This window comes from Clarias gariepinus, chromosome 15 (genome assembly GCF_024256425.1).
Source record: "Clarias gariepinus isolate MV-2021 ecotype Netherlands chromosome 15, CGAR_prim_01v2, whole genome shotgun sequence".
Lineage (NCBI taxonomy): Eukaryota > Metazoa > Chordata > Actinopteri > Siluriformes > Clariidae > Clarias > Clarias gariepinus.
Genome location: NC_071114.1, coordinates 18,115,576 through 18,129,568, shown reverse-complemented (window position 1 = coordinate 18,129,568; position 13,993 = coordinate 18,115,576). Strand labels below are relative to the sequence as shown.

Genomic DNA, 13,993 nt, shown 5'->3' with positions numbered 1-13,993 from the left:
CATTTATGTAACATTCATGGCAGGAGACTTTTTGTCAACACCTTTTATGAACAAGAGGTAAAGCTGTAACTGGGTTTTCTGACAGCCTCATTATATTTACACTTTACTTTTAATAAAGGCATAAGGACAGTCTAACATTAAACAACATTAAATGTAACTATAAACAGATAAAATGTGTCATATTCCTTAAGAAATAAAAAATTTGAATAAATTAATTCACATGAAAATATGCTTGTACAGTATTTTCAGATTTCTATGATATTCAAGGAGTAAAACTGTTGGAATGTGCTGTTACAGGAAGATAATCAACCTCAGGGTGCTTACAGGAACTCCACATGACTTTATTGATTTTTTTTTTCCTACTACGCATTACTATTCCTTACTTTTTCATTACTCTGTGATTGTGTTTTCTATGCACTTTGATGTCTCCACATTAAAATTTAGAATTCTGCATTTAAAAATCTCCAGCTCCCCCTGTCCTCCAGTTTTAACGGTGACATCCTGGGAAACTCTGGAACAGATCTGGCCCTCCAGTCTCGCTCTCAGCTCCGCTCCACCGTCTCGCTATCTACTGCTGATTACCCAGAGAGGACAGACATTCCTTCACGCCGGGAGGGTGCCAACACCCTACCCGCCAAAACCGAGGTCCCTATCCACCTGGTCAGCACCACCAACCAGCAGCACAAGCAGGGCGGAGTCCAACAGCAGATTCCCACCAAGCTGGCCACATTGAAGAGCAAGGACAAGAGCAGCAAAAGTAAAGGCTCCCAGCGCACAGACAGCTCAGGTAGAGTTCCTAACCACAACAATACACAATGTGTGAGCAGAATGAAACTGCAGTAACAACTACTGTAGATATAAAACTATAAAGAGCTTTTTAATTGAGGAGTGAGATAAAATGCAGGATTGTCCTCATCCCATTTGAGTGTGTCTATATATTCACATGCCAGTATTTTAATATTTAGTGTAAAAAGGTAGTTTAAAAAAAAAAAAAAACTTTTATTTTGTGTAAAATTATAAACCCAGCCAAAGGGTTCATCATCAGTAAATTTTTTTATCAGTGGGATTTAAGTGGAAAAAGTATTGCCATGTATACTGTAAGTACATGCCAATGCTATGTTACATTTTTTTTAAGATTGTGTCAATTCTAAACAAACTTAAAACTGATGTCGTGCTCCCTGCCAATGTGTGAATAGTTTAGAATGCACCACTTATAGGAAAAAATTTATAGAATCACAAAAGAATCTCTAGGAATATATCGGAAAGTCTACCATAATAAAAAACCTTGAGGCAGTGGAAACCACCTGGACACTACAGAAGTCTACAGTGATTCTTGAGATTCTTGACACGACTCCAGTCAATGACATTAATCAGGACGTCTGTGTGATTTCCGCTCCACCCGTACACCCCTGCTCAGCTTACAATGCACCCACGTAAGAAGGGTAACCAAAATTAGCACCAGTGTGGAAGAATGTGAGTCATTTGCTAAGTCAGGGTGTACCTTCCAATGGAAAAGTGCCAGCATTTACACAACAAGCAGATATCTAACGTGCTTCAGAGTTGTTTCTTGCTCTTGCACGCCTGCTTCTTCTTATTCAAACCTTACTCCTGTACCGTTTTGACCACGCCCCTATCCATTTAATCCTTTCCGCTTGCAAATTGATTGAGAGCTTTTGTGTTAATGTAGAAATGACCCTATCTTGATTGAATTTGTGTTTGCAGCTTCAATTGACATGAAGCAGATGCTCGCTCTGAAACTGTCAGAGAGTTCTGCAAAATCTCGTCGCTCGGTCAGTCCGAATCAACAGCCTCAACTTGCTCAGCCTCCAGTTACAGGTGAGATATAAATTCATCATTGTATCCCTTTTTATTTCTCAACATCAAACATCATTTATGCTTTAGTGTTGTTCAGTACTTGATTCAGATTGGTCAGAAGGTTTATTTAACAATAATTTACGGAGTCTTCAGTCAGATTTGAAGCTGTAACTTCAAGTTGTCAGGACAGTAGAGTTTGCTGTTTTTTATTAACAGGACATGCTATTTTTTTGTAACCCTGTTTGCCTTCTTATTGTACCTTAAAGAAAGAGGAAAAAGAGAAGCTGAAAAGGGAATAGGTGTTTATGGCTGCTGTAGCATGAGTGAAAACTTGTTTTCTGTTGTAGGAATTAATCAGTCTTGTGGTCATGAGTGACTCTTCATGCCAGTCCATTATTCAAAGCAATGTTAAAAGTCTGAATATTATCTCATATTCAAGTACTGTAGTATACCAGCATTATTTACCAAGATTAATACAGTCAGGTCCTTACTATGTGTATGTGTCTGCATGTCTGTTTAACTCCAGATCCCCTGTCTATTGGAGATAAATACATCCCAGAGCATCTGAAAGCAAAGAACCAGAGCTTTCCACATTCCTACCCTCTCCCTGACGAAAAAGACAAGGAGGATGTCATCTTTTTCTGAATGTTTCTGTATGAAAAAATTGTTACACTTCAAGGTTCAAAATTTTAATCACTTCTAATAGCTTTTTCTCACTGTTGAATAGAAGAACCAGGTGACAAAAATAGGTTTTAATCAAAATTTAAATCTTAAAGAAACATCTACAACAGTGCATAGTCTGGCAGATGCATGAGGAGCACGATATAAAAGGAAGAACATGACATGAAATGAAAATGTGCGTAAACAGGGATGAGCTGTGTGTGCACTTGACTCGAAACAATACTGTATTTCCAGGGAAAAGAAGAAAAAGAAAAAAAATCACAGAAGGATTTTGTGTGTCGCAGCTCAGACCTGAAAGAACAAAATGCAGAAATGTTAAGATGCGTGTTGTTTTGTTTATAAAGGAAGCTTTTTATGATGTTAGAACCTCATTTAAATGTTGGGTCGAGAATAGATTTTTTTTGTTTGATCATTTGTCCAGTTTATTGATTTTAACCTGCACAACAGAAAGCGTCCGTCTCATTAGATTACATTGGAAAAACGGCAAAATCTAAATAAAAAAAAAAAACACTATAAAATGAGAACTTTAAGATTTTTCCCTGCAGGTTCTACTAAAGTATCAAAGCGATACATGATAAGCAATTACGCTGATAAAATCTTTAAATCTTTGACTGATATTTTGACACTTTTTTTTTTTTTTTTTTTTTTTAAGATCAATTGTGGTGTTTCTCCTTGAGTAAGCAAAACCAGCAAAAGGTTTGGTTTGAAATAGATCAAAATGAACCAATAACAAAATTAATCTTGAAGTTAGAATGCACCAATGTAATACTGCTATTGGAGATAAATACATCCCAGCTGACTTGATGTCAGAGCTAATTTGTTGTCCAGGTTACTCTGTTGATTGGTTTGAGTCCATTTTTTATTTTTATGATTTTCTTAAAAAGCTTAATGTTAGCAGAACAGTGCTAATCTAAACAGAAGAAGTTAGAGCTCTGTTAAAAATGTCTGTTTTACCTGAGTTTAACTATTATTTTCTTTATAAAGTTGCTTATCATGACTCTGTACTACTGAATGGATTTTACCGCAGTGACACAACACTTACCCTGTTACTTGTCAGCGTCATCTTCTGTTTCTCTCAGTGCCAGACAGATCAAACAGTCAAAGATCAAACTATAGCATCTCTGTGCTTTAATGATATATGCACTGAGAGTGAGCTCATTAAACACACATCTGCTGATGAGTGCACATGAAGTCACTAAAATCTGACAAGAACATGCATGTGTGTGTACCTTGCTTATTTAAAATCTACATTTAATCTTTTCACATATTTTTTCATCTATGTTTTTTTATATTGCTGAGTCAAACGAAAAGTCAAGTTCTCTGAGGTAATTTGTTTTTATTTAAAAAAAGATATTTATTCATTTTAATTTGCGACACACAGCATCACAATGCTTGTCAGATCATATTGACTAGAGGGAGATATGCTGTGGGGTACAGTAACCGAAAAATACAATATGGATATGTTATGATATCAGCAAATAATGCTTAAGGTGGGATTTTTATTATTATTTTTATTATTTTTTTAATATTATTATTTTTTAATTAACACCATGGCCACGAAGTACAACATGGGTTGCCTGCTGGACCCAGCAAAGAGCTGATCTGAGCACGCAAACTTTGTGAAAAACTAGAAATAAGTCAATCAGTTTTCAAAGCATTAACCAACACAGGTACTCTTAAATCACTTAAAGCACAAAACAATTGAACCATAAAAAAATTCTCTTGTTAGATCATGTTAAGATTTGAACTTTTCCATGCACTATAAATCTAGAAATCATTCTTATCTGTGCAATTAGAATGTGGATTAATTGCAATATAAACATGTTTTGTTGTTTAACACTGCATTAATGAGGTGAAAATGGTTGTCATGGGAACCGTCCAGGTTGCTCACATAGTGTTAGAAGCCCTAACTAAGAATGCGTCTAATCAGAAGCGAGTATTTTTTAAGGCTAGTAAAAGAGTTTGCTGCATCTTTACTGCTCTTACTTGGGTTACATCTCACAACCATTTGCAAATCAGTTGCAGTTAGTTTAATATGTAATATTAGCCTATTAGTGTTGTATACTCTAAAAGGTTGTCATGGTTACATTCCAGTACAGTTACAGAATACCAGACTTAGAAGAGATATGTGTTTAAAAAAAGGAAATGTGTACCTGTTAGCCAATCACACAGAGTGTTTTTTTTTTTTTCTTGGCCATGGTGCATGATATTGGTAAATTAATGTATTCTAATTTATTTTGATTCCTTTTACTTTTTTTGCCCACTTCATTGTGTGAACCTTAGACACCGATTAATCAAACAGGATATGAAATCCAAACGTACCGACTCATTGCTAGCGAACTTCCCCCGTAATCAGAGTGCACACTGGAAGAAATTTTGTATATTTGCTTTTTAAACTACTGCATAGTGCAGGGTGTGTGTGTACAAGCCTGAGGTTTTACTGTGTAAATATTGTACATATGATGTAAATGTCATGCTACTATGTCTTATATAATGTCCAATGGACTTTAGTGCACATGTTTGGAGTAAGGGAACATGATCCTTAGTTGAAAAAAGATACATGCTGTAATTCTTCCTATACTGTCAATCATTTTTCTTTCTTTAGTGAGATCTCTTTTAATCGGAAATGAAGCCTTATTCTGAGATTGTCCCTTAGTGATGAACCAAAGATTCACTCTGAGACTGTAACAGCACCATGTCTGTCTTAACTCGTGTCTCAACTTTAACAAAAACCACTCACTGTTTTTTTGTTTTCCTTCTATGTCTGTAATGAAGTCTTAACCAGTTCGTCCTTTATAGACTTGTGATGTTTTACTGTATTCCGAGATGAAGTGGTTTATTCAACCAGGTCTTTTTCTGTCTCCTTTGACACTGTGCTCTGGTAAAGCACCTTTTTGTGATCTGTAAGAAAAAAAAAATCTTCATTGCCAATTACACTAGTCACTTTTAGTAGGGAATTTAAAGAGGAGTCTGAATGTGGCGTTTTGTGTACTTGTATTTTTCCAGATGTTTTAATGAAGTTTGTAGCGCACATGACCACTGTGATTATTTTGTACGTAGTATATTTTACTCATAAACAGATCTAGATGTAAAACACAAAAACACCCTAGATATATTTTCATTTTAGTAATAAAACATCTGATGGAACACATGTCGTTGTCCTCTTTTTTTTTTAACAATTGAATAATTACTTATTACATCTTTTATTACAGTATGGCTTACAGTGCAAGACAACCTCAATAACAATCGGGGAAATAAATGTAACATTTAGATTTTTTCCATGGATCAATTGCAGCAGAAGGGTATCAAATTGAAAAAAAAAATTGAGTTAAATGAGGAACAGTGTGGTTTAAAAAATATAGTATAAACAGGGGTATAAAAGCTGAAAATTAGATTGAAAAACATTTCAAGTTCATCTTAGGATGCTTTGAGGATTGAACTTTGGTGACCTCATGAACCCAACTGTGACCCTTACTGTGCCTTTAAGTTCTTTTGAGGTATCATATTGTGGGAACATGGAAACACTTCTGACCATCCCACAGACACCTGAGCCCTCTGTGGTCTGCCTGCTTGTCTGTCTGTCTGTCTCTATCCATGTATTTCTGTCTCTGTCTGAAGCTGTCCACTTGTCTGCGTCTGTCAAATTGTCTGTCTGTCCACATATTTGTGGATATACCGATATCTAGCCACCTGTATCTGTCTAACTACCTACTTTTCTACACCACGGGCTTACCTGTCTGTCTGTATGTGTCCATCCACCTATCTCTTTGTCTGCATGTGTCTAGCCTAAACATATTCACCCCAACACATGCGCAACCTTTAATCTGATTATGCAACACAGTTACAACCTTCTGTACAGGTACTTCCAGGAGGAAATGTTGTGAAGATAAATGTGTCTATGTGTATCTGTGCTGTCTTCATGGCAACAGCGACAGGAGCTATGCTTGGGTAGCTGTATAAGCGTAGTTTATGGATCAATGGAATATGTGATTATGTGATAAGGACACACTGGTGAATTGTTCAGGAACATGCTCATGCTGATAACATGCATCTCACATGCTTTGCTTTAAAAGAGATTAAAGGAAATGTTCAGTGTTTTTCTGCTGAGAAATGGTCTTTGAAAAATAAGAGTTGACAAAGTTTTATTGAACATTTATTGAATAAATTTTCAGTGTTGATGCTAACGGCTGCTCATGGGACAGGTTCATTTGCGTTTACTGATTAAGTGACGGCTGACTGAAGCAGCAAGTTAAAGTGTGACTTGTACAGGGCTAAATTCTCCTCACATTTAGTCAAAAGCATCACAGCAAATTGGACGGCGTGTTTTAGTGCAGGTGGAAAATGAACTGAAGCATGCTGAGAAAGCAACCCAAGACTTTTTAAGATAAAGAAAGTGGAATGTTCTGCAATGACCAAGTCATTCACCTGACCTGAATCCAAATGAGCTGCATTTCACTTGCTGAATGCAAAATGCCCCAGGAACAAGCAGGAGGTGAATACGGCAGTAAAAGTCTGACAGCATAACCAGTGAAGAAACCCAGCAGCTGGAGATGTCCATGGGTCCCAAACCTCAACAAAGTATAAAAATTACAGTTAATCATTTACTTTTTGCTTCTTTAAAAAAGAGGGACCACTTTAAAAAAAAAAAAAAAAGAAAAGCATTTATTATATACAGAAAAGCTGCATTTTGAGTATATATTTGTGTTTTAATCTGTTTAACTGGCTTCATCCTGTCTGTCTTTGATCTGCGAAAAGTATAAGAAAATATGCGTGAATCAAAATGATCGGATTGTCCCTGATAAGCAAGCCAAGGGCGTCCCTGAGATGGCAATAGGAAGAAACCTTGAGAGGAACCGGATTGAACAGGGAACCCATCATCATTTGGGTGATATCGGAGATCAGGGATTGATCTACAGTTATACTGTGTGTTAGGAGTCTGAAAGTGCAGTGTAACAGCAGAGGTGTTCAAGTTCTGGAGTGCACTTTTATTATTGGAGTTTCTGGTACAAAACTGTTTGTGGGAATTCCAGTCCTGAACTACTGAGCGACTGCAGTCACAAGTCATCAGAGAAGAGTTGTTCTAAACCAATCAGTCATAACAATAAAATAATTTGCCTAATATTATGTAGGTCCCTCCTGTGTCACCGAAACAACTCTGAACCATCAACGCATGGGCTCCAGAAGACTTCTGAAGGTGCAGTGGTGTAACTGTAGCAGCGGTATATTTTAGTCTGCAAGGCAAACTATCATAAATAGAAATAAAAATCCCTTTCAGATTCATGAGCCTTGGCTGTCCATGACACTGTCACGAGTTCACCACTTTTGGTAGTTTCTAAACACTGCATTCCAGATGCTCTAACACAGCTCTTTAGCCATCGCAGTCTCTCTCTCTCTCATTGTCTCAGGCTTTATGTGAGTGTACTTTTGTAATAAGAAACAAAATTTCCTTTTGAAGACACACAAGGAGTTTTATTTTTATTACCCTTCACATTGCATGGAAACAAAATTGTTCATAAAGGTCGGAGGTTTTAATTGCTATTCCCGTGGTTAACCCATCTCAGAGTTTATTCATATTTAATAAGAGTGTGTGTCTAAGATGATTTAGTACTGATTCAGTGCTGAGGCTAATAGACTCAGTTTTTCCATTAAACTATGAGCAGCTTCTGTGTCCTCTATGTGTCCTCTAAGAAAATCTATTTCAGGAATCTTATGCACAGCCTCCTTTTTATGTTCACTCAGGGGGTCTTATGAACATTTATTTTATTTTATTTATGTTTTTTATTGCAGCAAAGCATACAGCCGAAATATTTGGTACTTGTATAAAGACAATTTTAATATGTGCATAACTGTAGTTCTTTAATGTTCTTATCATTTTCATTTTATGTGTAAGTTAATATACTTTATTATACTTTAATATGTTTACTCAAATTTCCTAAACATATTTACTGGCTAGATGAAAGGTTTTGTCTTAAATAGCTTTATGCTGTAAAATATAGAAAAATTGATCTAATTATTCAATTAATAGATCTAATTATGAATTATTATCTAATTATTACTAATACAGTAGAGGTTACATTTTAGTGGAGTATCTCACAAACGTTAATACATTCCGATCACATTTCAGCCCATTTTCAGGCCTCTCACAATAACTTGACATTTAGACTTTATTGTCAAAATAACTGGCAACGAAAATAAGAACATCCTAAGTGAACATGTCAAAACCGTGTCCAAAGTGTCAATATTTAGTCTGAGCACGATTGTTATCTGGCACAGCCTTAATTCCCCTGGGCCTGGAATCCTCTGGGGGAGCTGCACATGTTGTTGCTGGGATCCTCTGGGGGAGCTCATTTCTATAGTATTGTCCTTTGAGAAGATATAATAAAATGTTTGCTGAAATTGAAGAGGGGTGTACTTACTTTTGTGAGTGAGTGTATATATTTTATTGTAATTATTTTTTACACATTTTTTTAATTATTTCATATTATTTGAATTTTTTAATCAACAGGTAATGACAGTGAGGAAATAGGTAAATAAATAAATAAATAATGAATCATTTTAAGAATTACAGTCGACCAGATGTTTGAAATACTGACAGACTTTTCACATGTTTAACTGGTTAATGTAATAATAAAATGCTGGGTTTTAGCTCCTCAGATTCTCAGATTTAAAAAGAGACACAATTTTGACCTGCTGTGGTTTCAGTGATACAAACACACAGTATAGATAATGCTGATTTTAAGTTTTGGTACTGTAAAGTTTAAAAATCGTAATATTCAAATATATTCATATACTGTAAGGTTGGTAAGTCAGTTATTAAAGGGACATGACTCGAGTGTACCTGGAATAAGAAATGATCGACTGTTCCTGTCTGTTCCCCTGTCTCTTTGTCTCTCTGCCGATCTATTATCTGTCTCTGTCTTTCTTCGCTTACTGTATATATTTCAGGTACCTATTGGGTTACGGCCCTGGACTAGTGGTTAGAAGGTCCCGAGTTTAAACCCAGCGTTGCTAAGTACCCCTGCTGCAGCCTGGACCAAGACCCTCAGCCCTCAATTGTTTAACAGCTCAAGAAAAGTGTAATATCCTTTCATTTTAAGTCACTCTAGATAAACATGTATGCCAAATGCCAATAATGTTGATTTTTTTTATTATTATTATTATAGTTTAATTTTATGCTTTTCTTAGTTGTGAGGGACGGAGAGGTAAGAGCGTCACCGTAATTAAAATTTATGGTCAGGTTTTTATTAAAATGACATTTCTTTCTGTTTCTACTGAAACTTTTACTCATTTCAGGAATCCTTAGCTGATCTTTGAAGGCCACGAGGCGTACCACACCCTGTCTACCACATAATTCATTCAGATGTCACTTCTCTTTTCACATCACCGTAGTTGCTTTAATTGGACTCAAACCTAGCACATGCAGACCGTTTCATCATTGTGGATTCTGTCCTCACTTCACTTCACTTCACTTCACATCACTTTGATATGTTTCTCTTTCCTTCCTTGTGCTGACGACTCCTACTCACCCTGAAAGAAATGCAGTCGTTATGTGAAATAGGGAGGGAGTTTTTTTTATGTCTGTGTGTGCGTTGTGTTTTCAGAGATGCAAATCTCGTGCGGAATGTGTGTGAGTAAGATCACTGGCATGTGACCGCGTGGAATTAACATTTTTTCCATTTCTCTCGGGAAAACAATGCACTGCGCACAGCAACATCTCATCAATTATCCAGGAATAATGAGGGTTAGTATAATGTCAGGGAGAGTCAGGGGACGTGGAACAAACACGCACATAGATGGTGAGCGAGTATGACATCTAACAATAGAATTGAAGAAGAAATGTTATTTTGACATTTTTATTTGCAAACATCAACAGTACAGAAAGGAAATGAAACTATACAAGCTTAATTAAACAATATATATTTGATCGTGATCGTTTTTTATGCTGAAATTGTAATAATACCACCTTAAGCAGGAAGTAGTATAGCAGATACGCCACAGAAACAGATTTTTTCTGAAAAAATCTGAAACAGTTGTTTTTAGGTCATTTCCTGAACCTGGCGGTTAAGCAGACTGTCTTAAGTTGTCTAGAACTCAAATGTCAAAGGTTCAAAGGTTGATTATAAGCTTTACCACAGTATTGATCAAGATTTACATAACAGTTATGGAGAGAGTCTCTGTTGTCAATGCATAGTAACACTCAGAGGTGAACCTTTCTGATTTAGGCCACGCCCACTTCTGTTATAACTCTGGATACAGATACGGATATTTGGAGCTTTAAACAGATCGATACAGTGCCACTGAATGACATAACTATCTAAAACATGCACATACGTTAATGGGAAGGTGTTTTTTTATTAAAAATTTTACATTCATATGTCTAAAATCTTTATATCTTTACATAAGTGTAAATTGAATAGCAGTGGAACACCAAGGATGTGCTCAGTCATAAAATCATTCATCTATTTACCAAATAAAACTGTATTAGGTGTAAATCTACACGGATCAGCCATCACATTAACATGCATTAAACCGAATATTATATATGTTCTCCCAGTGCCATCGGGGCAGCTCTGGCCCCTCGGGGGTTTGGAGACAGGATTAACAGCCTTGAATTCTTTGCCTGCTAAGCTCCTTACTTGACAGACTGTGATGCACCGAGTGTTCTGATACCCTTCTGTTATGGCCAGTATTGACTTCTTTTCCGCAATTTGTGCTGGCTTTTCTGTGGGATCGACCTGGATGTGCTGGCCTTTGGTCCCCACGGACATGGATGTGTCCTGGATGCACATGATCCTGTCATCAGTTTACTGATATATAATTAATAATCAATGTTATTCAATTCATCTTGCAGCAGTGTTAATAATATGGATGATTTGTGTAAAATTCTTTTTTATTTTCCTTTTTTTAATTAATATTTTTACAGAAAACCCTCCTGCCAGGATCCTAATGAAGTGACAGTATTCATGTCAGACAGCTCAGCTGTACCCATGATGAGTTGTAACAAGGAACCAAACTTTACTGAGAGACGTGCTACAGTTTATGTAAGTAATATACCACATTACAGAATGCTAATCTAAACATCTCTCCATTATGTTGTTCTTTTGTCCATAAACTGCTGATTTCAGAATGTGTAATATTTGGTATTTCTGTATATGAAATAGTTATTTATAGATGAGAAAGAAGAAGCTTTTGTGCTTTATTCGATCATTTAACATTACTGCAACAAGCAAGCTGATCTACATTAGTTAGCAACATTCTAAAATCTTACAAAACAAGATTTGCATTTTGGTTTGCATTTTATAAACCGTGAATTTCCTGTCTTGTGTTTCTACAGTGTGAAAAGCATCCATTTCATTCTAAATACAGACACTTGCATGCAACACACAAAGTATATACTACATTCTGCCACAATATTATCAGTACATGTCACTTTATCGATGTAGAATTAAAAACCAGCACTCTGTGAAACTACCAAGGATCAAACATAGAGAACTAAAACTAACATTTATATATGTGCAACAGAAGCAGTTCTGTGGGACTGGAACCGTTCTCAGAACTGTTTCTGTTCCACACCTACAAAATTCCAGTTCTAGAATTTCCCCAATCGAATAGGCCCAGTGTTCTCATATCTGATTACAGTCGTGTCCCCTCACACTGCAGTTTCACCGTAGCTATCTGAAAGCATGCAGTTAGTCTTCAGGGTCATCTGCGGTCACAAAGAAATAGCCTGTGTGACAAAACAGCGGCTCTTTCTCCCTGGATCCTTCAAAACACCCTGATTGCCTTGTGTGGCGAGACCACTGTGTGTAAATCAGCTCCTGTGTTCACATTCCTCAGGTGGAACAACACTCCTCTCTATAAATAGACTGAATGGAGATGGCTGATGAAAGGAAAGGTGTACAGGACAGTGGTGAGACCAGCGATGCTCTACGGCTTAGAGACAGTGGCGCTAAAGAAAAGACAGGAGGCAGAGTTGGAGATAGCAGAGCTGAAGATGTTGAGGTTCTCTTTGGGAGTGACAAGGATGGATAGGATCAAGAATGAGTTTATCAGAGGGACAACCCACGTTAGATGTTTTGGAGATAAAGTCAGAGAGGCCAGATTGAGGTGGTTTGGACATGTTCAGAGGAGAGATTGTGAATATATCGGTAGAAGGATGCTGAGGTTGGAACTGCCAGGCAGGAGATCTAGAGGAAGACCAAAGAGGAGATTTATGGATGCAGTGAGAGAGGACATGAAGTTAGTTGGTGTGAGAGAAGAGGATGCAGAGGATAGGGTTAGATGGAGGCAAATGATTGGCTGTGGCGACCCCTGAAAGTGTTGCTTCACAGTAACAAAAACAATAAGGAGTCACTAAGGGAACAAATGTATAGAAGGAGTAAGACATATCCAGTTGTGCAGTTAGAGCAGACTTGGTTGTGGTAACAGTAACTCAACTTCATCAACACATTATCGAGTATTTTTTCATGGAAGCACAACGCGGAGTGTTTTATTCCTTATGTATTGCACAGTGAGTAAGTGGCTGAGTCAAGGTAATTCTTAGCACTCAGTAAGTTTTTACCCATCATGCCTAGACAGTGTATGAAATTATGGCTTACAGCCATACCGTAGCATAGCGGCTGATCTCGTCTGATTTCAGAAGCTAAGCAGGCTCGGGCCTCGTCAGTACTTAGATGGGAGACCGCCTGGGAATGCCAGGTGCTGTAAGCTGTTTTAGGGGTAATAATGGCTCAAATGGTTAAGGCTCCGGGTTTCTGATTGAAAGGTCTGGAATTCAATCCCCAGCACTGCCAAATTGCTCTGTTGAGCCCTTAAGCAAGGCCTCCTGGGGTGCTGTATCCTGGCTGACCCTGAGCTCCAAACCCAAATTCCTAACGGGGATATATCACAAAAAATATTTCAGTATTCTGTAAGATACATTTAACAAATGATCAAATCTCCAACACTTAAACAAATATTGATGAGGATGGAAGGACTTTTTTATGACAGCTTCAGGACTGAGAATCCTTTGGAAGCTTTTTGGTAACATGACAAGCTATGTTTTATTGCATTTAATTTTGGTCTTAATAGCTTCAAGAAAGAGAAAAATAGAGTCTGATGAGGGATTGACTGTTTAATGCTGTGATCTATATAAATAAAATAAATTTTACGTTTTGTCTGAACATTGGTCAGAGCACGATCTTTCGGATATATCTTTACCACTTCACACATTGTAGGACAAGGCATGAAACCAGTCTCAGAAAAAAAACGTCTGTATGTCTGTATATCTGTATGTCTGTCAGTCCATTTTGTCACAGCATCACAGCTCAACTTTGCCAGTCCTTCGGTATTTGCCTGGCATAAATGAAATCAAAATGTTGAGTAGAAGAGCGTCATAAGCAGGTTCGTGTCAGATAACTTCACTCCAGTCAGTGCTTTTTTGGATAAATATAGGGATCATGCTTTTGCCCACAAAGTGGGCGTGGCTATCGGGTCACTCACAGAGCCCATCAAAGGA

At 37.1% G+C, this 13,993-nt stretch overlaps 1 protein-coding gene and 1 pseudogene across 1 annotated transcript in view; both read left to right on the top strand.

Annotated features, from left to right (window-relative positions):
• The window catches only part of arhgef18b (rho/rac guanine nucleotide exchange factor (GEF) 18b), a 65,791-nt gene extending 62,649 nt beyond the window's left edge, over positions 1 to 3,142 (top strand). Inside the window, exons 28-30 of the mRNA XM_053512655.1 lie at positions 469 to 787; positions 1,723 to 1,836; positions 2,342 to 3,142. Coding sequence (XP_053368630.1) covers positions 469 to 787; positions 1,723 to 1,836; positions 2,342 to 2,460 — 552 coding nt within the window. The 3' untranslated portion in view covers positions 2,461 to 3,142. The remainder of the gene's footprint in view (positions 1 to 468; positions 788 to 1,722; positions 1,837 to 2,341) is intronic.
• Positions 3,143 to 13,088: 9,946 nt separating this feature from the next.
• Positions 13,089 to 13,206, top strand: LOC128543503 (uncharacterized; annotated as a pseudogene).
• The last annotated feature ends 787 nt before the right edge of the window (positions 13,207 to 13,993 follow it).